The sequence below is a fragment of the Puma concolor genome, chromosome B1 (genome assembly GCF_028749965.1).
Source record: "Puma concolor isolate L17-30 chromosome B1, mPumCon1.1.hap2, whole genome shotgun sequence".
In the NCBI taxonomy this organism is placed as follows: domain Eukaryota; kingdom Metazoa; phylum Chordata; class Mammalia; order Carnivora; family Felidae; genus Puma; species Puma concolor.
In genome coordinates, this window is record NC_141670.1 from 114,641,773 (window position 1) to 114,663,378 (window position 21,606).

At 40.0% G+C, this 21,606-nt stretch overlaps 2 protein-coding genes across 4 annotated transcripts in view; both read left to right on the forward strand.

Moving 5' to 3' along the window:
- The first annotated feature begins 2,859 nt into the window (after nt 1–2,859).
- Nucleotides 2,860–21,606, forward strand: part of CFI (complement factor I) — a 63,002-nt gene continuing 44,255 nt past the window's right edge. For 2 of the 3 annotated variants that reach the window (XM_086704407.1, XM_086704408.1), the window contains exon 1: nt 6,985–7,136. In XM_086704407.1, the coding sequence (XP_086560533.1) occupies nt 7,080–7,136 (57 nt within the window). In that variant the 5' untranslated portion in view covers nt 6,985–7,079. Of the gene's footprint in view, nt 2,931–6,984; nt 7,137–21,606 lie in introns of those variants that run through there. The other variant, XM_086704409.1, reaches the window with a different exon arrangement.
- Nucleotides 19,187–20,285, forward strand: LOC112858799 (dual specificity protein phosphatase 18). The gene is given in 3 exon segments (XM_025922187.2): nt 19,187–19,420; nt 19,484–19,842; nt 19,844–20,285. Coding segments are annotated over 3 exon segments (843 nt in total). The 3' UTR covers nt 20,094–20,285.

The following is a 21,606-nucleotide window of genomic DNA, read 5'->3' on the forward strand; positions in this document are numbered from 1 at the left end:
GTGGCAATAAAAGATCCTAAAGGCAAATGTATAGCATTATATAGTTGTTAGCAAAACCTAGTTCCTTTAACATTGAGAAGTTTTACCTAAGCAATCAAAGACCTGATAAAGATGAAACCTAAAGCCTTGGTTTTTTGGCAAGGAGAAAAAAAAAAAAAACAAAAAACAACCTTTGTTTACATTGTCTTATCAAGAGCAGAACAGTACAAGAAACTTTGTTTTTTGAACAGAGAGAAAAGTGGAATTTTAACCTTATACCAGTATACTTTTAAAATTCCATTCATCTCAACCTTAGTAGAATAAAGTTTTATAATTAAAAAATTTTTTTTCAACGTTTATTTATTTTTTTTTGGGACAGAGAGAGACAGGGCATGAATGGGGGAGGGGCAGAGAGAGAGGGAGACACAGAATCGGAAACAGGCTCCAGGCTCTGAGCCATCAGCCCAGAGCCCGACGCGGGGCTCAAACTCACGGACCGCGAGATCGTGACCTGGCTGACAGTCGGACGCTTAACCGACTGCGCCACCCAGGCGCCCCTAAAGTTTTATAATTTAAAAGACATGCCTATCTTAGTAATATTTTATCTGTGTTTTCTTAAAAGTTTACCATTGTTAATTTCTTCCTGTGGAACCAGTGAGGAAATTTAAAGTTGTTTTTTTTTAATTTTTTTTTTAACATTTATTTATTTTTGAGACAGAGAGAGATAGAGCATGAACGGGGGAGGGTCAGAGAGAGAGGGAGGCACAGAATCTGAAACAGGCTGCAGGCTCTGAGCAGTCAGCACAGAGCCCGACGCGGGGCTGGAACTCACATACCACGAGATCATGACCTGAGCCGAAGTTGGACGCTTAACCGACTGAGCCACCCAGGCGCCCCCAGGAAATTTAAAGTTTAAGGAGGTTTTTTGTTTTGTTTTTTTTGTTGTTGTTGGTTTTGTTTTGTTTTGTTTTGCCTTTTGACAGCTGGTACATCCTCACCTCTAAGAAGAGGTGAGGTGTCGCTGCCGAGAGGCCTGAAGGCAGACAAAGGCTCAGAGGGCAAACCATTGCTAATAATTTGGAGAACTTTCCATCTTTTTCTGTGTTGTGGAAAAGTTTAAATAACAGAGGAATAATCTTTCCTAAGAAAGTTAGTAAAACTTAGTGTCTTTGTCTTAAGACATTTAGTGTCTTAAAATCTTTAACTTTTCTATTTCTTCTTGGCTATTAATTTATTTGAATTTTCTTTCCTTGAAAGTTTTATCCAAATCTTCAGATTATTTGATAAATTGCACATGCCTTTATCACTTAAGGTTCTAAGTGACAAGCCTCCAGACCAACTCTGGTTAACTATAGTAAAAGAAAATTCATTTGGAAGATAATAGGATATTCACACTATTGATAGGAGGCTACGAAACTAGGCTTAGCAAGTAAGGATACTCAGGAAGGCCAAAAGAAATCACAGGAAACTTGTCTTACAAGTAACAGCTGAAACGTCTGACGGGTACAAGGCTGCTGCTGCTGTTGCTGCTTTAGTAAAGAATTCCCAATCGGTTCTTCTGTTCTCCTGTCATTTAACTCAGGATCCAAACACCAGGGAGAAAGATTCTTTGATCAATACCTGGTCTGTAAAAGGGAATGGATTTCTTAACTTCCATTTTGGAAAGCAGGTGACTAGAATTACTCTCCCACCAAAACAACCCATAATAGAAGAAAGATAATTCCACAAAGAAAATTGGGAACCTATTATGAATACAAATGGATGTTGTTGAAAGGGCGGGCCTACGCCGGCCGACTCCATCTTGTTCTGTGTCCTTCACCTTGACCGCGCCTCCTCCCCTTGAGTAACCCCCCCCCCACCTGCCTTAGAGGACTCGGACCCTTCCCCAGCCAATCGGCTGAGGTCGTAGCCATTACCTCACCAACTGCCCCTAGGCCCCAATAAAACCTTTGTCCTTTTGAAACTCGCTGCTGCATCGGTGCAGGTAGGGGATTGAGCTCGAGCTAGCTCGAATAAAGGCTCTTTTGCTTTTGCATCGGACTCGGCTCCCTGGTGGTCTTTGGGGATCACGAATTCTGGGCATAACATTGTTAGCCCCCTAAAATTTTCCACTTCAATAGCTTTTTCTCTTAAAATTGTTTTAGTCTCTGGCACCTGGGTGGCTCAGTTGGTTAAGCATCAGACTTCAGCTCAGGTCATTCTCACGGTTCCTGAGATCGAGGCCACATCACCCACATCAGGCTCTCTGCTGTCAGCACAGAGGATCTTTCCTCTGTCCCCCTATCTCTGCTTCTCCCCTGCTCATGTGCTCTCTCTCCCTCTCTCAAAAACAAACACTAAAAACATAAAATAAAAATTGTTTTAGCCTCTCTTTTTTTAATTTCTCAAAATGATTCACTGTTTTAGATATCAAATTTGCTAATTTTTTGCTTGGCTTATTTACTATTGTTTATGTCTTTATTTCCTTTCTCTCACTTTTGATTCATTTTATTGTTTTTTTTAATGCTATCCTGAGTTGTATGCTTAGTTCACATTTTTCAGTGCTTTTGTTGTAAAAAATTTTAATATAATTTGGATATTTTTCTTTTTTTGTTTTTTTCTTTTTTCTTCATAAACTTAGAAATTCCACCCCGTACCTAAGGTTTATTATTTGTTCCAATTGAATTTCTTTTCGAGATAACAACCTTGATTCTAGTTTTAGCACTATTTTAAAGTGTATCAATAAGAATTTGGTCAAGAAAACTTAAACCACTGTAAATATTTTAAACAGAAAAGACAGAAACAGTTTGTGTTCACATGGGATGAGCAACAATCAACATTTATAATTTTTCCATAGGTCTTATCTCCCATCTTCTGTCATAATAAAGTCTGAAGATATCTGGATCATTTGGACTTCCTGTAAAACATCACATTGTTCCACTACATTGATGGCATTACCTTGGTCAGATCAGGTAAGCAAGAGGTGGTGACCATGCTGAATGCATTGATAAGTAAGACACATACGCTCCAGAGGGTGGGAGACAAGGCCTGTGCTTAGGAACTTGCCAGGATATCTTCTCTAAAGTAAAAGACAAATGATTTCATCTTGAACTGTCCTTCACAAAGAAGGCAGCACAAAACACAGGAATACTGCTCAGGCTGCCAGAGCAGGAAAGATTTCTGCAGTGATCTGGCAAACCCTATGGTGTTGGAAGTGTCAATGGTGGGGAAAAACATTGTGTAATGTTTGAGGAAGAACCAGTGAGAGAATTACAATAGAGGACCCTGGTGTTCTGGAGCAAGGCCATGCCATCTGCAGCAGAGAATTACACTCTTTTTGAGAAACAATTTGTGTACTACTGGACCCTGGTAAATGTGGAATTACTGAACATTGGACACTATGTCATCACATGACCAGAATGCCCATTATGAGCTGGGTTCTAACAGACCCACAAAGTGTAAGTTTGAGCAGGCCTAGCAAAAATGTATTATAAAATGGAAGTGTCACATCCAGAACCAAATGCAAATAGGACCAAGGGCACAAGCAAACTGCATGAACTGGTAACTTGGATTTCCCCCTCCCTGCCTAATGCAAACTGTTGCACCCAAGCACCTCCCTCAGCTCATACCTATGTCTCTATATGGATTCCAGTATGACCAGGAGGAGGGAAAAACTTGTGTTTGGTTCACAGATGGGTTGGCTCAGTATGTAGGCACAAGCTGAAAATAGATAGCAGCCACATGAGCCATACTTAGGACTGGCTTTGAAAGACAGTGGTAAGGGAGTGTCCTCAACAATGGGCAGAGCTTTAGGTGATATACCTGGTCACCCACTTTGTGTGACAAAATAGGTGGTCCAAAGCTAGACTGTATGTAGAATCACAGGTAATAGTGATTGCCTGGCCATCTTTTTTCTCAGAATAAAAAATATTCAAAGATTGAGAACAAGAAAATCTGGTGTGGAGATATGTGGATGTAGAAATGGGGTGAAGTGGGGGCGCCTGGGTGGCACAGTCAGTTAAGCGTCCGACTTCAGCCAGGTCACGATCTCACGGTCCGTGAGTTCGAGCCCCGCGTCGGGCTCTGGGCTGATGGCTCAGAGCCTGGAGCCTGTTTCCGATTCTGTGTCTCTCTCTCTGCCCCTCCCCCGTTCATGCTCTGTCTCTCTCTGTCCCAAAAATAAATAAAAAACGTTGAAAAAAAAATTAAAAAAAAAAAAGAAATGGGGTGAAGTATAGAAATCTTTGTATCATATGTTAATACCCACTAGAGAACATCTGCCAGAGAAAAGGTACTTAATAACCAACAAAATGGCTCAACCAATTGGTATCAGCCAGTCTCAGTCATCAGCCACCCCAGTGCTAGCACAATGGGCACAAGAATAAAGTGGCCATTGTAACAGAGATGGAGGCTAGGGATGAGGCCAAATATCACGGGCCCACTAAGATTTATTTAGCTGCTCCCATCAACAAATGTCCAATCTGACAGCAACAGAGACCAATGCTGAGTCCACAAGATGGCACAGTTCATCAAGGATTCCAACTAGCCACTTGGTGGTAAACTGACTGAGTTGGTCCCTTCAATCTTTTTTTTTTTTTTTAAACGTTTATTTATTTTTGAGACAGGGAGAGACACAGCATGAACGGGGGAGGGTCAGAGAGAGGGAGACACAGAATCTGAAACCGGCTCCAGGCTCTGAGCTGTCAGCACAGAGCCTGACGCGGGGCTCGGACTCACGGACCGCGAGATCATGACCTGAGCCGAAGCCAGATGCCTAACCGACTGAGCCACCCAGGCGCCCATGTCCCTTCAATCTTTAAAGGGCCAGTGGTACATTGTCACAGGAGTAGACATATATTCCAGGTTGAGGATGTGCCTTTCCTGCCTACAGGGCCTCAGCTGAGATAATCCAAAGAATTTCAGAGTATTTAATCTTCCAACAAAGGATTCCATGTAACATCCTGTCAGACGACGAGACCCACCTGACAGCAAAGGAAATGTGAGAGTGGGTCAGTGACCATGCAATTCACTGGCCACATCATCTGCTGCACCGCTTGGAAGCTGGCAGCCTTATGGAGCATTGGAGCAGCCTGCTGAACGCAGGACTGAGGTGATATTTAAAGGCAATACTCCTAGAACTGGATGCCATCCTCCAGGAAGTAGTATATGCATTGAATTAAAGACCTTCATCTAGCATTGTATCCCCAATAGAAAATGGTGGTCTGGGAGCCAAGGAATGGAAGAAGAAATGACCACACTTACTGTCACTCCCAATAACCAACTGGGGGCTTTGTGCTTCCTGTCTCCACAGGTGTAGACTCTGTAGGGTTAGGGGTCTTGTTCCCCAAAGGAAGCATACTTTTGCCAAGAGGCACAGCAAGAATCCAATGAATTACTAGCTAAGTCTTCTTTCTGGTGCACATTGGGCTTCTTGTGTCTAGGGACAAGACACAAGAAGTCACTATGTTGACAGAGGTAACTGTCTGGTATACAATGAGGGAAGGGAGGAATATGTATGGAACCACATGAGCTACTTGGGTGCCTCTTATGACAGTAAAAGGATAGAAACAGCAACTATGGTCTGAGAAGGAGATGGCAACCAGGGGCCCAGAGCACTCCAGGAAGTTTGTGAGTCATAACATTAGGTAAACAACGGAGGCTGGCAGAGGTAGAAGCTCAGAGTGAAGGGAATCTAGAAAGGATAGGAAAGAGACAGAAGGTGAAGTATCATCAACTGCAGCCTCAAGATCAGGGCCAGGATGGGCGCCTGGGTGGCGCAGTCGGTTAAGCGTCCGACTTCAGCCAGGTCACGATCTCGCGGTCCGTGAGTTCGAGCCCCGCGTCGGGCTCTGGGCTGATGGCTCAGAGCCTGGAGCCTGTTTCCGATTCTGTGTCTCCCTCTCTCTCTGCCCCTCCCCTGTTCATGCTCTGTCTCTCTCTGTCCCAAAAATAAATAAACGTTGAAAAAAAAAAATTTAAAAAAAAAAAAATAAAAAAAAAAAAAAAAGATCAGGGCCAGGCTGTAGCTTTTCTGACCACCTCCCTCTTCTAAATTTTCCCTCAGGATGAAAGGCCTACTATGATTTTGAAGAAGCTACTCCTGGAGCATATATGGTAACTAAGGGTGCAAAATGGTGGACTCTGAAAGACAGGGAGATGAGTTTTCTAGATACCACTTCATAGAAGGTTATGCTGCCTAGCTGCGAAGAGTGTGATCAGCAGACACTTCTGATGACAACTAAATGTCATATCCTTCAGGGTCTGCCTCAACTGCAGAGAACTGCCTCACCTAAGGGGATGGCTTTCCTGGACAGCCCACACCAGAAGACTGAGCAAGGCAGGGTTTAATGGTCTAGCTATTTCCACCTGACCCAGACAGTGCCACAATCACTCCAGAGCTCCATGAGTTGACCAAGGCTTTGTTGAACCTGCATTGCAGTCCGACTTTTCTCTCTGCTCACTCCTGTTTCTCCTCTCTTCCTTTCACAGGAGTTAATTACTAATAAGCATCTTTGTACCTCAACCTCTGTCTCATGTCTGGTTCAGGAGAACCCTAATGTTTATTTCACAAATAGAAATGAATCCTGCACTATAGTTGGTGCTGGGGCAGGAATACTTGTTTTTAAAAGTTTTCTATGCTCAGAGAATATAATTTGATCATAGCATAACTAGTGCATGGCAAAGGAACTGTTTTGTTGAGGATTTTTAATGTATTTATCATAGCTTTCAAATGTGATATACATTTACTTCTCTCCTAGTCTTCAGCCTTAAGGAAAAACACTGTAATTTTATTTTACCAAAAACATAAGAAATTTTCTTCCAATGTAGTTTCTGTCTTCCCTCTAAAACAGAATTGAGGCATTGTCTAGTAACAAGGTGGGGAAATCAGTTTCCTCAACAGGAAACATAGTTTCTATTGGTCACCTCCCTCAGCTGTTTACTGAGAAGAATTTTTTTGATTTCAGTTACGGTAAAGCTCTTTGGATTTTAGCCAAATTCTCTGAGTTCAAAAGTACAAAGCTCTTTAGGAGGCTTGCTCTTTTTAAATATTTTTTCAGAGGTTAAAAATTAAATTTCAAAAGACTATCCAGGGTAGAGAAGATACCCTGAAAGCCTCCAACATGAAGCTTGCTCATGTTATTTTGTTATTTTTGTGCTTCTACAAAAGTTTTTGCAAGGTAAGTAACTCAATATTTAGTAGATAAGCTATTTTAAGTAGATATTTTAAGTATTATAAAGATGTAAGAAAAATCTTAGAGATATTATTGACTTACAGATTACATAGTTCAGATACCAACTGTGCAGTATATAGTCAGTAACAAAGATTTTATGTTAATATCTTGATGAAAGAGCTTTAAGAAATTGCTTTCTTCATGTGCTCTTATGTGTGCATAGAAATTGAACTGAATGAGAACTTTACTAATATAGATCTGTAATTTACAGTAATCACATTAAATCAATAAATATTTACCAAACTCCTTCCACATGTAAGGTATAGTTCTGGGCAAATAGCATGTCTGGTCTCTTCCTTCAATAGCCCTTTGGTACAGTTGTAGAAAGATGGTTTAAAAATGACAATGAGGAAATAATAAGCAAGATTTAAATAACACTTGAACTGTTATTTAACACTTGAAACAGAAGGAACTGTTTCAAGACATTTAATTGCCATAAGTGTTACAAATATCATGTGCCAAGGGACTTTAATGAGAGGGAAAATCCTTTCCTGCTAAGAGGTCAGGAAGGGTTTATGGACCAAGTGGGATATGAGCTGGATTCGTAATTCTGGATTAGATTTGATCAGTGAAGAGAAAGAGAGTGATTTCCACCCTTTTCACCCGGGAAAAGCAGCAAGTGCTAGGCTAGCAGGATAGCCAAGCACTAGTCTCCTCCAGATGAATAAATCCATTTGATCAGAGTGGAGACTTTGTAGGAACTTGGGCAGTTAAAATTGATATGACAGACTGTAGCCAGGTTAGAAGGTCATCTATTAAGGTTAGATACGTTTAAGATATTTTAGACAATTAACTGATGATTGCCTACTTTAGTGATCAAAGCATTTTGGAACAGGATTGAATTACAAAAATTGTTTTGTCTTAATACCAGCTTAGAGAAGCAAATATTTAAAGAAAAGTACCTAAGACCAGCCTTACATACTTTAGGTTTCTTGTAACTTCTAAAATATGTATGAAATGTTTGTAATAGAGAACAACTGGAAATTAAGTGTTCGTTGATAAGAAATTGATTAAATGAATGCGCATCTATAAATGAACTATCATGTAGCCATTAAAATGATGCATTTTATATTTATTGAAAAAAAGCCCTTACTGAAATCTTATTTTTGTTACAGAAGAAAATATATACACATATATGTATCTGTGTGTATGTGTACACATACATACAAATAAACGCATGTAGCTGCTGAAATAAATTGCAATTTAAAAGTTTCTGGAGGGTATATATCAAATAGATAACAGTTGGTATTTCTAAGTAATGAGATTACTGGTGATTTTTATTTTCTGTCTTATACATTTATTATGAATTTTAAGAATTCATTAATTCTGTTTTATTCATTATTCATTTTTTTAAATACCAAGTAAATGTGTTACTTTAGAATACAGAAAAATATATAGGGGCGCCTGGGTGGCACAGTCGGTTAAGCGTCCGACTTCAGCCAGGTCACGATCTCGCGGTCCGTGAGTTCGAGCCCCACGTCAGGCTCTGGGCTGATGGCTCAGAGCCTGTAGCCTGTTTCCGATTCTGTGTCTCCCTCTCTCTCTGCCCCTCGCGCGTTCATGCTCTGTCTCTCCCTGTCCCAAAAATAAATAAACGTTGAAAAAAAAAATTAAAGAAAAAAATATATATTTTTTCAATATATGAAATTTATTGTCAAATTGGTTTCCATACAACACCCAGTGCTCATCCCAAAAGGTGCCCTCCTCAATACCCATCACCCACCCTCCCCTCCCTCCCACCCCCCATCAACCCTCAGTTTGTTCTCAGTTTTTAAGGGTCTCTTATGCTTTGGCTCTCTCCCACTCTAACCTCTTTTTTTTTTTTTTTCCTTCCCCTCCCTGTGGGTTTCTGTTAAGTTTCTCAGGATCCACATAGGAGTGAAAACATATGGTATCTGTCTTTCTCTGTATGGCTTATTTCACTTAGCATCACACTCTCCAGTTCCATCCACATTGCTACAAAGGGCCATATTTCATTCTTTCTCATTGCCATGTAGTACTCCATTGTGTATATAAACCACAATTTCTTTATCCATTCATCAGTTGATGGACATTTAGGCTCTTTCCATAATTTGGCTATTGTTGAGAGTGCTGCTATAAACATTGGGGTACAAGTGCCCCTATGCATCAGTACTCCTGTATCCCTTGGGTAAATTCCTAGCAGTGCTATTGCTGGGTCATAGGGTAGGTCTATTTTTAATTTTCTGAGGAACCTCCACACTGTTTTCCAGAGCTGCTGTACCAGTTTGCATTCCCACCAACAGTGCAAGAGGGTTCCCGTTTCTCCACATCCTCTCCAGCATCCATAGTCTCCTGATTTGTTCATTTTGGCCACTCTGACTGGCGTGAGGTGATATCTGAGTGTGGTTTTGATTTGTATTTCCCTGATAAGGAGCGACGCTGAACATCTTTTCATGTGCCTGTTGGCCATCCGGATGTCTTCTTTAGAGAAGTGTCTATTCATGTTTTCTGCCCATTTCTTCACTGGGTTATTTGTTTTTCGGGTGTGGAGTTTGGTGAGCTCTTTATAGATTTTGGATACTAGCCCTTTGTCCGATATGTCATTTGCAAATATCTTTTCCCATTCCGTTGGTTGCCTTTTAGTTTTGTTGGTTGTTTCCTTTGCTGTGCAGAAGCTTTTTATCTTCATAAGGTCCCAGTAGTTCATTTTTGCTTTTAATTCCCTTGCCTTTGGGGATGTGTCGAGTAAGAGATTGCTACGGCTGAGGTCAGAGAGGTCTTTTCCTGCTTTCACCTCTAGGGTTTTGATGGTTTCCTGTCTCACATTCAGGTCCTTTATCCATTTTGAGTTTATTTTTGTGAATGGTGTGAGAAAGTGGTCTAGTTTCAACCTTCTTCATGTTGCTGTCCAGTTCTCCCAGCACCATTTGTTAAAGAGACTGTCTTTTTTCCATTGGATGTTCTCTCCGGCTTTGTCAAAGATGAGTTGGCCATAGGTTTGTGGGTCTAGTTCTGGGGTTTCTGTTCTATTCCATTGGTCTATGTGTCTGTTTTTGTGCCAATACCGTGCTGTCTTGATGATGACAGCTTTGTAGTAGAGGCTAAAGTCTGGGATTGTGATGCCTCCTGCTTTGGTCTTCTACTTCAAAATTACTTTGGCTATTCGGGGCCTTTTGTGGTTCCACATGAATTTTAGGATTGCTTGTTCTAGTTTCGAGAAGAATGCTGGTGCAATTTTGATTGGGATTGCATTGAATGTGTAGATAGCTTTGGGTAGTATTGACATTTTGACAATATTTATTCTTCCAATCCATGAGCAGGGAATGTTTTTCCATTTCTTTATATCTTCTTCAATTACCTTCATAAGCTTTCTATAGTTTTCAGCATACAGATCTTTTACATCTTTGGTTAGATTTATTCCTAGGTATTTTATGCTTCTTGGTGCAATTGTGAATGGGATCAGTTTCTTTGTCTTTCTGTTGCTTCATTGTTAGTGTATAAGAATGCAACTGATTTCTGTACATTGATTTTGTACCCTGCAACTTTGCTGAATTCATGTATCAGTTCTAGAAGAAAAATATATTTTTGAGAAAATATTTCAGCCACATTTTTGATTCCAGGAACAAAAACAATAAAAAACAAAACAAAATAGTATTTTTCACTTACAGAAAGGGAAAGAGCTTCTTTTACTGAATAATCATCCAATAATAAAGTTTCCTTCTTTCCTTTAAAAAACAGCATTTTGAGAGGAATTGTCATATTTGTGAAAATTTCAGAACTTCTTAAAATATTAGTTTATGAAAGATAATGGAATGCTAAGAGATAACCATTTTTAAATGGAAGTTACCATAGAAACAACATAAATGTGTTGAAAGAAGTTTTAAAATGTACATCTGGGAGAAAGAAATTTTTGTTATTTTAAAAACTGGGACCAGATTTCTTTCTAAGGAATAAAAAGCCCCACTCCCTTTTATATCAAAACCCTGTACAGGGATTTTTTTTCTTCCAAATTTTTATTTAAATTCAAGTTAACATATAATGTAGTATTGGTTTCAGGAGTGGAATTTAGTGATTCATCATTTACACTTACATCCAGTGCTCATCTCAACAAGTGCCCTCCTTGATGCCCATCACCCATTCACCCCATTCCCCCCACCCACCTCCTTCTAGCAACCGTCAGTTTGTTCTCTATAGTTAAGAGTCTCTTACGGTTTTACTCCCTCTCTGTTTTTATCTTACTTTTTCTTCCCTTCCCCTCTGTTCATCTGTTTTGTTTCTTAAATTACACATATGAGTAAAATCATATGGTATTTGCCTTTTTCTGACTGACTTATTTTACTTAGCATAATATACTCTGGTTCCATCCCTGTCATTGCAAATGGTAACATTTCATTCTTTTTGATGGCTGAGTAATATATATATATATATGAATATATATATTCCTATGTTGATATATACATCTATCTATCTATATACACACCACATCTTCTATATCCATTCATCAGTCAATGGACATTTGGGCTCTTTCCATAATTTGGCTATGATTGGTAGTGCTACTATAAACATTAGGGTACATGTGCCCATTTGAATCAATGTTTTTGTATCCTTTGGATAAATACCCAGTACTGCAATTGCTGGGTCGTAGGATAGTTCTACTTTTAACTTTTTGAGGAAGCTGCATACTGTTTTCCAGAGTGTAAAACAATTTGCATTCCCATCAACAGTGTAAGAGGGTTCCCCTTTCTCTACATCCTCACCAACATCTGTTGTTTCCTGAGTTGTTAATTTTATCCCTTCTGACAGGTGTGAGATGGTAGGTATCTCATTGTAGTTTTGATTTGTATTTCCCTGATGATGAGTGATGTCGAGCATTTTTTCATGTGTCTGTTAGTCATCTGTATGTTTTCTTTGGTGTCAACCAAGAATTCTATATTGAACAAAACTATCCTTTAAAAATAAAGGGGAAATTAAGATATTTTCAGATAAACAAAAGCTGATGGAATTAATTTCTACTATACAAGAAATTCACTACAAGAAAAAGGGTTCTTCAGGCTGAACAAAAATACGTTAGACAATAACTTGGAGTCATATAAAGAAATAAAGAACTTCAATAAAGATAACTATATAGGTAAATACAAAAGCAAGTGTAATTTTATTTTTTATTTGTAAGTCTTTTTACCTCACATTATTTAAAAGAAGAATATATAAAAATAATTATTAATCTATGTTAATGGGCATACAATGCATAAAGATGTAATGTGTGACCATAACAACATAAAGAGAGGATGGAACTGTATAAGAGCAGAGTTTCTATATGCCCTTGAAGCTAAGTTGGTATCAATTCAAACTAGATTGCTATATATTTAAGAGGTTAAGTATAATCTCCATGGCAACCACAAAAAAAAAAAAAAAAGGTTAAAAAGATACAGAAAAGGAAATGATAAGAAAACCAAAACAATTCACTACAGAAAAATCAGCTAAACTCAAAAGAAGTCAGTAATGGAAGAAATAAAGAACAACAAAGGTAGAATACATAGAGAAGAAAATCACAAAAATGGCAGAAGTGAGGCCTTCCTTAAAAACAATTTAAATGTCGGGGCGCCTGGGTGGCGCAGTCGGTTGGGCGTCCGACTTCAGCCAGGTCACGATCTCACGGTCTGTGAGTTCGAGCCCCGCGTCGGGCTCTGGGCTGATGGCTCGGAGCCTGGAGCCTGTTTCCAACTCTGTGTCTCCCTCTCTCTCTGCCCCTCCCCCATTCATGCTCTGTCTCTCTCTGTCCCAAAAATAAATAAACGTTGAAGAAGTTGGCCTGGTTGTCACCAATCCAAAGGGGTAAATTGCAACCATGAAAAAAAAAAAAAAAAAAAAAAAAAAAAAAAAAAAAAAAAAAAAAAAAACAATTTAAATGTGTGTTAAATTCTCCAATGAAAGGCAGAGATTGGCAGAATTTATTTTTTAGAAAACTAACCATGATCCAACTATATGCTGTCTACAAGAGACTCACTTTATATCCAAAGACATAAATAGATTGTAAGTGAAAGGGTGAAAAGCTACGTTAATGCAAAGAGTAACCAAAAGAGAACTAGAAGCGACCACACTAATACCAGAAAAAAATTGACCTTAATTTTGTCTTGTTACAAGAGACAAAGAAGAACATTTAGATATTGATAAAAGAGACAGTTCAGTTAAAATATTTAATAATTGTAAACATAAACATACCAAACAGTAGAGCCCAAAATATATGAGACAATGACATAATTCAAGGGAAGAAGAGAATTCTATAATAATTGGAGACTTCTATATCCCACTTTCCATAATGGATAGATAATCTAGACAAGATTAATAAGAAAATAGAGGATTTTAACAGCACTATAAATCATCCTGACCTAAGAACCAGACATATAGAGCACCACACCCACCAAAAGCAGAATACACATTTTTCTCAAGTGTACATAAAACATTCTCCAGAATAGAACCATATGTTAGGCCACAGAACATGTCTCAATAAATTCAAAAATATTGAAATCATAAGAAATTGTTCCTCTAAAAATAATGGAATAAAGCTAGAAATCAGTAACGGAAGGAAAACTGGAAAATCCACAAATAGGTGGAAATAAAGTAATATACTCTTAAACAACCAGTAGTCAAAGAAATCACAAATTAGAAAATACTTGTAGATAAACAAAGACAGAAATACAACATACCAAAACATGAGAAGTGGCAAATGCAATCTCGCAGTAAATACCTACATTAAAAAAGAACAAAGATCCATAATCAAACACCTAACCTTACCCCTTAAAGAACCAGAAGAAGAGTAATCTAAAACCACAGCTAGGAGAAGGAAAGAAATAGTACAGATTAGAATTGAGAGTTTTTATCATGAACAGATTGAATTTTGTCAAATGCTTTGTATTTCTATAGTGTCAGTTTTTACTTCTCTCTCATCTGATTTTATTTATTTCTGTCTTCTATTTTTCTTGATAAGTCTGGCTAAAGGTTTATCAATTTTGTTTCACAAAGAACCGACTCTTGGTTTTATTGATTTTGTTTTTGTTTTTTTAGTCTCTATTTCATTTATTTCTGCTCTGGCCTTTATTATTTCCTTCCTTCCACTTACTTTGGGCTTTGTTCCTTTTCTGGTTCCTTTAGGTATAGGGTTAGATTGTTTATTTGAGATTTTTCTTATTTCCTGAGGTAGGTCTGTATTGCTATAAATTTTCCTCTTAGAACCACTTTTGTTGCATCCCAAATATTTTGGGCCATTATGTTTTCATGTTCATTTGTCTCCATGTATTTTTTTATTTCCTATTTGATTTCTTCATTGACCCATTGGTTATTTAGTAGTATGTTTAGCCTCTAAAAAAAAAAAAAAGAATATAGATAGAAAAAATAAAGTATAGTAAGATAATTGAATTAATAGATCTTTGAAAAGATCAGCTAAATTGACAAACCTTAGCTAGACTGATGGAAAAAAGGAAGATTCAAATAAAATCAGAAAGTGGGGACATTACTGCTGACCTTACAGAAATCAAAAGAATGATAAGAGAGTACTATGAACAGTCATATGCCAACAAAGTAGATAACCTAAATGAGTGTACAGATTCCTAGAAACACACACATTACCAAAACTGACTCAAGAAAAATTGTAAATCTGAACAGACATATAACAAGAGATTGAATCAGTAATTTAAAAAAAATCTCATCAAAGAAAGGTCCAGTATCAGATGGTTTCACTGATAAATTCTACTAAACATTTATAGAAGAATTAACTAACTTGACAATAAATTATTTTTTTTTTAATTTTTTTTTTTCAACGTTTATTTATTTTTGGGACAGAGAGAGACAGAGCATGAACGGGGGAGGGGCAGAGAGAGAGGGAGACACAGAATCGGAAACAGGCTCCAGACTCTGAGCCATCAGCCCAGAGCCCGACACGGGGCTCGAACTCACGGACCGCGAGATCGTGACCTGGCTGAAGTCGGACGCTTAACCGACTGCGCCACCCAGGCGCCCCCGACAATAAATTATTTTTAAAAAATAATAATAAATGCTAATAACATTATTGGAATCAATTATAAAAAATAATAAAACTTGGTGGCTTAAAAAAATAAAGAAGAATTAACACTAATTCATCTCAAACTCTAACCCCAAAAGAGAAAAGGAGTGAATACTTACTAATTAATTCTGAGTCCAACATTACCCTGATAACAAAGTCAAAGATCCACAAAAAAGGTACAAAGAAGAGAAAAAAGCTGCTTTCTTCACTGACCTCTCCCTCATATCAAATATGCCCAGAGATTGCCAGTATTCTTCGTTCATTTGTGTAGATCCAGATTTCCATCCAGCATAATTTTCCTTCTGCTTAAAGGACTTTTTTTTTTTAACTTTTCTTGTAAGGTGGGTATGCTAGTGATTAATTCTTTCAGCTTTTGTGTCTGAAGAGGTTGTTATTTGCCTTAAAATTTTTAACGATATTTTTGCTAGGTATAGAATTATGTCAGTAGAGTCCACCTCTCTCAGGGATCACTACCCTTCTTTGCCTGATGTTCAGTATCTTGAAAATAATTCCTTTCTATATTTTGTCCATTTCCTGATTGCTTTAGGCAGAAGGGTCAATCTGGTCCCTATTATTTTTTTTTTTTAATTTTTTTTTCAACGTTTTTTATTTATTTTTGGGACAGAGAGAGACAGAGCATGAACGGGGGAGGGGCAGAGAGAGAGGGAGACACAGAATCGGAAACAGGCTCCAGGCTCCAAGCCATCAGCCCAGAGCCTGACGCGGGGCTCGAACCCACGGACCACGAGATCGTTACCTGGCTGAAGTCAGACGCTTAACCGACTGCGCCACCCAGGCGCCCCATGGTCCCTATTATTTAATCTTGACTGGAAACAGAAGAATTCCCATTTAATTTTAATTAATTTTAATTTACATAGCCACATTTGGCTAGTGACTCCTATATTAGATAGCACAGTTAGCAATTGGCAGGATTACTGAGATTGAGTTTTTAAATTGCAAATGTTAACTTCAAATACGCATATATTTTAAAATATCAGCTCTGATAGAGGCAGTCTCATATACATTATACATTAGAATTGTTCAAGCTCATTTCGGGTACAGTTCCTGTCTCCAAACTCTGTGTTATCACATTTTTTTGAATGTAAATAGATTCAAAATAAACAGTGTTGTAAAAATGAATTGTAAGGATGAAGAAACAAAAGTTGAGTTTTCAGTTTTGTCATTCTAATTGCCATTTGGAATTTGTGTGTGTGTGTTTTGTTTTTCCACAAAGAGAGAGAGGTGGGCGAGGGGCAGAGGGAGGGAGAGAATCCCAAGCATGCTCCACACTCAGCACAGAGCCCAACATAGGGCTCGATCCCATGACCAACTGAATCATCCAGGTGCCCCTGGAACTTTTGTTTTTAAAGCATAAAATAGTGGGGCACCTGTGTGGCTCAGTTTGTTGAGTGTCCAATTCTTGATTTCAGCTCAGGACATGAACTCACAGTTCATGGGTTCAAGCTCTGTGTGGGGCTCAGCACTGAGAGCATGGAGCCTGCTTGGGATTCTCTCCTCTCTCCCCCTCCTCTGCTTTTCCTCTCTCTCAAAATAAATAAACATTTTTTAATAATATAAAGTGTAAAATAGTAAACTGGTGCAGACTGAAAGGTGAAATATTTTTGTTTGCCAAGTGCAAGCAATAGTACAAAAAGACATATTTTACCAAATTTGAATAATATCTTTAAAGTTTATTTCTTCTGAAACAGAGACAGAGAGAGAGCCGAGGAGGGACAGAGAGTGAGCGAGAGAGGATCTCAAGCAGGCTCTGCACTGCCAGCACAGAGCTGGAAGCGGTGCTCAAACTTACCAACTGTGAGATCATGACCTGAGCCAAAATCAAGAGTTGGACACTTAATGGACTGACCCACCTAGGAGCCCTGAATAATATCTTTGAAATTAAATTTATTCTGGGGCTCCTGTGTGGCTCAGTCAATTGAGCATCTGACTCTAGATTTCAGCTCATGTCATGATCCCCGGGTCATGGGTTCAAGCCCTGCGTCAGGCTCTGTGGTAAACATGGAGCCTATTAAAAAATAAACACATGAATAAATTTTTTTAAAAATAAAATGAAGGGTGTTTGGTGGCTCAGGCAGATAGATGTCCGACTTTGGCTCAGGTCATCATCTTGTGTTCTGTGAGTTCGAGCCCTGCATCACGCTTTGTGCTGACAGCTCAGAGCCTGGAGCCTGCTTCAGATTCTGTCTCTCCCTCTCTCTCTGACCCTCCCTGCTTGAGTGTGTGTGTGCGTGTGCACACTCTCTTTTTCTGTCTCTCAGAAATAATAAATGAATAAGCTTTAAAAATAAATAAAATGAAATTCATTCTTATTGTCGATGTATTTAACTGCTATTAAATGGCAATATTATTTATTACTATTACAGGTATAAGTATAACTTTTTCCTTTTTCATTAAATAAATTAACGTACTCAAAAATATTTATTTTTTTCCTTTACTTTGCAGTATTTTTACTCTTATTTTTTTTGTAAGCATGGTTTTATGTATGAATTTCAGTGAAAGAAAATGTTTACTGTTTACATTTTTCTGCATAATTTATTGTTCATTTTTTCATGATTTTCACTGAAAATAATTTTATTGTGTAGGGGGTAGTGTTTAAAAAGTATCTGTTCTATGTGTCAAATGTACTAGGCTTGCCATTTAATAGACAAACAATTTTTTGCAACTCCTATTCCAGACAAAGTGCTGGTTTCTTTAACATATAGAGTTCCTATAGAAAAACAAACAAGAAAAAAACCCAGTATACATCAGGAAAATATATGGTTAGTGCAAGAAGAAAGAAATAAAAACCTCTCAAGTTTGAGCATATTGAAAGATGTTCAGTCTCACTGAGGGAAAAAATGCAAATAAAACTGTACTCTGATAACATTTTTCTGTACCAAATTGGCAAAGATAAAAGTTTAGTAAGGTATATGTATGTAATCAAGATTATGGATAATAGACACTGTCATATATTAATGGTGGGAATGCAAATGACAACCTGTATAGAGAGAAATTAGGCAATACCTTCCAAAATTAAGACTGCTGAGGCACCTGGGTGGCGCAGCCAGTTAGGCTTCTGACTTTGGCTCAGGTCATGATCTCTCAGTTTGTGAGTCTGAGCCCTGCATCAGGCCAGCTCTGTGCTGACAGCTCAGCGCCTGGAGCCTGCTTTGGATTCTGAGTCTCCCTCTCTCTTTGTCCCTCCCCCACTCATTCTCTCTCTCTCTCTCTCTCTCTCTCTCTCTCTCTCTCTCTCTCAAAAATAAATAAACATTAAAAAAATTAAAACATTAAAAAGACTTTTTTTAATTGATTCAGCAATTTCACTCCCAGGTAACTATCGACAGATATACTTAGTATATGTGGGAAATAATGTGTATCATATAAAGATTATTACCACATTGGTTATAATAACAAAACATTAGAAACCATCTGTATTCCCTTCCAGGGGCTACTTACAAGGCCACTGGTTACAAATTACATTGGTATTAGGGGACAGAGTTAGAAAGTAAAATATGGGCTCATGTGTGGAAAGATTCACAAAGAACTTTTTTAAGTTTATTTATTTTGAGAGATACAGAGATAGCATGAATAGGGGAGGGGCAGAGAGAGAGAAGGAGAGAGAGAATCCCAGGTAGGCTCTGCACTGTCAGCACAGAGCCCAATGGGGGTGGGGTGGGGGCTTGAACTCAGGAAATCCCAAGATCATGACCTGAGCAAAAACCCAGAGTTGGACGATTAACCAACTGAGCCACCCAGGTGCCCCACGAAGACCTATTAAATGAATGACTCTGAGGTGGGCCTGGGTAGGTTGAATGGATAAGGGAGAAAAGGAAACATACGTTTTACAGGCACTCTTTTGAACCTTTTTGTAATATTCATTTGTGCTTCCTATCTTTAAAAAATTAATTAAAAATGAAAACAACAGGAGACTCAGCGGACTGCAGAGAGCTGAGCAGACACTACCTCTCCGCTAAAAATGATGTGGCCCCGGCGTCATCGCGGGGCGGGTAACCTGGCGAGGGCGGGCGGGACAGCTCCAGAGAGCGGAGCGGAGGCCGGGTTTCTCCGAAGACCTGGCCCTGAGGATCCCTCACCGCGAGGAAGGACCATTGCTATGGAAACCAGAGCGTGGGGCGGCCCGGGATTGTGGCTCCCGGATGGTGGTGACCGGTCTTCTCTCTCCCCGAGACACTCGCCCGCTTCGGGCAAGGTTGCTTCCTGAACGAACCTGCTCTCTCGCCCACGAGAGAAAGTTTCCCATGGCACAGCCTAGCAGAAAGATGCAGCCTTTGTGCTTCACTGGCCGCTGACCCGTTGGCCTGATGACAGCACCCCGCGTACCTTTCCGGTTCGGTTCCGGCAGCCATCGGTCAGCGGCCTCTCACAGATCACCAGCAGCCTATACATCAGCAATGGGGCGGCTGCCAACAACAAGCTCATGGTCTCCAGCAACCGGATCACCACGGTCATCAACGTCCCGGTAGAAGTGGTGAACACTTTGTATGAGGACATCCAGTATGTACAGGTGCCGGTGGCTGACGCACCCATCTCACGTCTCTGTGACTTCTTTGACCCCACTGCTGACCACATCCACAGTGTGGCGATGAAGCAGGGCCGCACGCTGCTGCGCTGCTGGCGTGAGCCGCTCAGCTGCCCTCTGCCTTGCCTACCTCATGAAGTACCATGCCATGTCCCTGCTGGACGCCCACACGTGGACCAAGTCATGCCGGCCCATCATCCGGCCCAACAATGGCTTTTGGGAGCAGCTCATCTACTATGAGTTCCAGCTGTTTGGCAAGAACTCCGTGCACATGGTCAGCTCCCCTATGGGAGTGATCCCTGACATCTACCAGAAGGGGGTCCGTTTGATGATTCCACTTTGAGCCATCTCACCAGCCTCTGTGCCCAGGTCAAAGGTGCAGATCTGCTGTTGACCAAGATCTGAACTTAAACGTTCTACTGTTGTTACAGAAAAAACAGATGATGCCTTTTATAAGGACCAGGAAAAAAAGGAAAGGTGCTGTAGCTTTTAACCTTATTATCCATATCTTCAAAGATTAAATTCACTAACTGTATGATGGTGCAGGTAAGTTTCCTACCCTGTGAGTGACAGGTCATGGCTGCTGGCCAGATGGGAGAGAGAGGCAAGTGCCCAGGTCAAATGGACCAGTGCCTAAAGCATATGGCAAGCTTGGAACCCTGCTGCTCTCCCACAGACCGACCAACCCACAAACAAGTCAGCCACCATTCCACTTCACTCTTTCAAACCCAAAGCCAGAGCCTTAAGCATCATGGCGCCTCCTGTGCCACTCACAGTCAGTGCCAACCTACTAGATAAGTGGCCTTCAGGTGGTGCTCTGGGAGCCCTGGGGGCCCAGGCCAACCCTGCTTCTACCTTCAGCCACAGGGACCCAACTCTGGTTTTCTGGGTTGGATTTACACATGACATAGTTTTCAAAGAAAGCATTCCAGGGGCGCCTGGGTGGCGCAGTCGGTTAAGCGTCCGACTTCAGCCAGGTCACGATCTCGCAGTCCGTGAGTTCGAGCCCCGCGTCAGGCTCTGGGCTGATGGCTCAGAGCCTGGAGCCTGTTTCCGATTCTGTGTCTCCCTCTCTCTCTGCCCCTCCCCCGTTCATGCTCTGTCTCTCTCTGTCCCAAAAATAAATAAATGTTGAAAAAAAAAAAAAATTAAAAAAAAAAAAAAAAAAACAAAGAAAGCATTCCATTGTATAAAATTTACGAAAAATAATTTTTGAGTGCTGTTGTAGGTGGCAAGGTCTCAGAGTACCCATGGCAGTCCCCCGCCAGCCTTTGAAGGTGGCATTAGTTTCCTTCTTAGAGGCACACGTGGAGAGAAGGCCTGGCATCAGGCTTCAGGGTTTCCTCTGGTAGGTCTTGATTTGGAAGGCCAGAGCTGCAGACTGGAACCTAGCCTTGTCACCTCCTCCCCATATGATCTGGGACCTCTTGGAGCCTCAGCTTTCTCATCTGTCCAAGCAATGACAGCCCTTTTCTCACAGCATTGTCATGAAGATTCAGCAATTCCTTAACATGGTGCCTGACACACGGTCAGGGCTTATGGTAGCAACTCTGGGCATGAATGATGCTTTGGCCCTGCTGGTCCCGGTTAGCATGGTCATCCTCACAATTCCCCCATCTTTGCATAACCCTTTACTGTTTACAAAATGCTCTTCCAAAAAGGTCCTCCTGTGTGGAAAAAAAAAAAAAAAAGGTTTAAGTCCCTTCACACCCTACTTCAGGAGAGGCCTAGCTTCTTAGCCTTTTCAGAGTTCCCATTGCATTTAATCCATGTGTGCCCTGGGGGTCCTAAAGCAAGGAGCACTCTTCCAGATTCCCCACAAAGGCCTTGTTTAGATTGCTTACCACTAAAGCCAG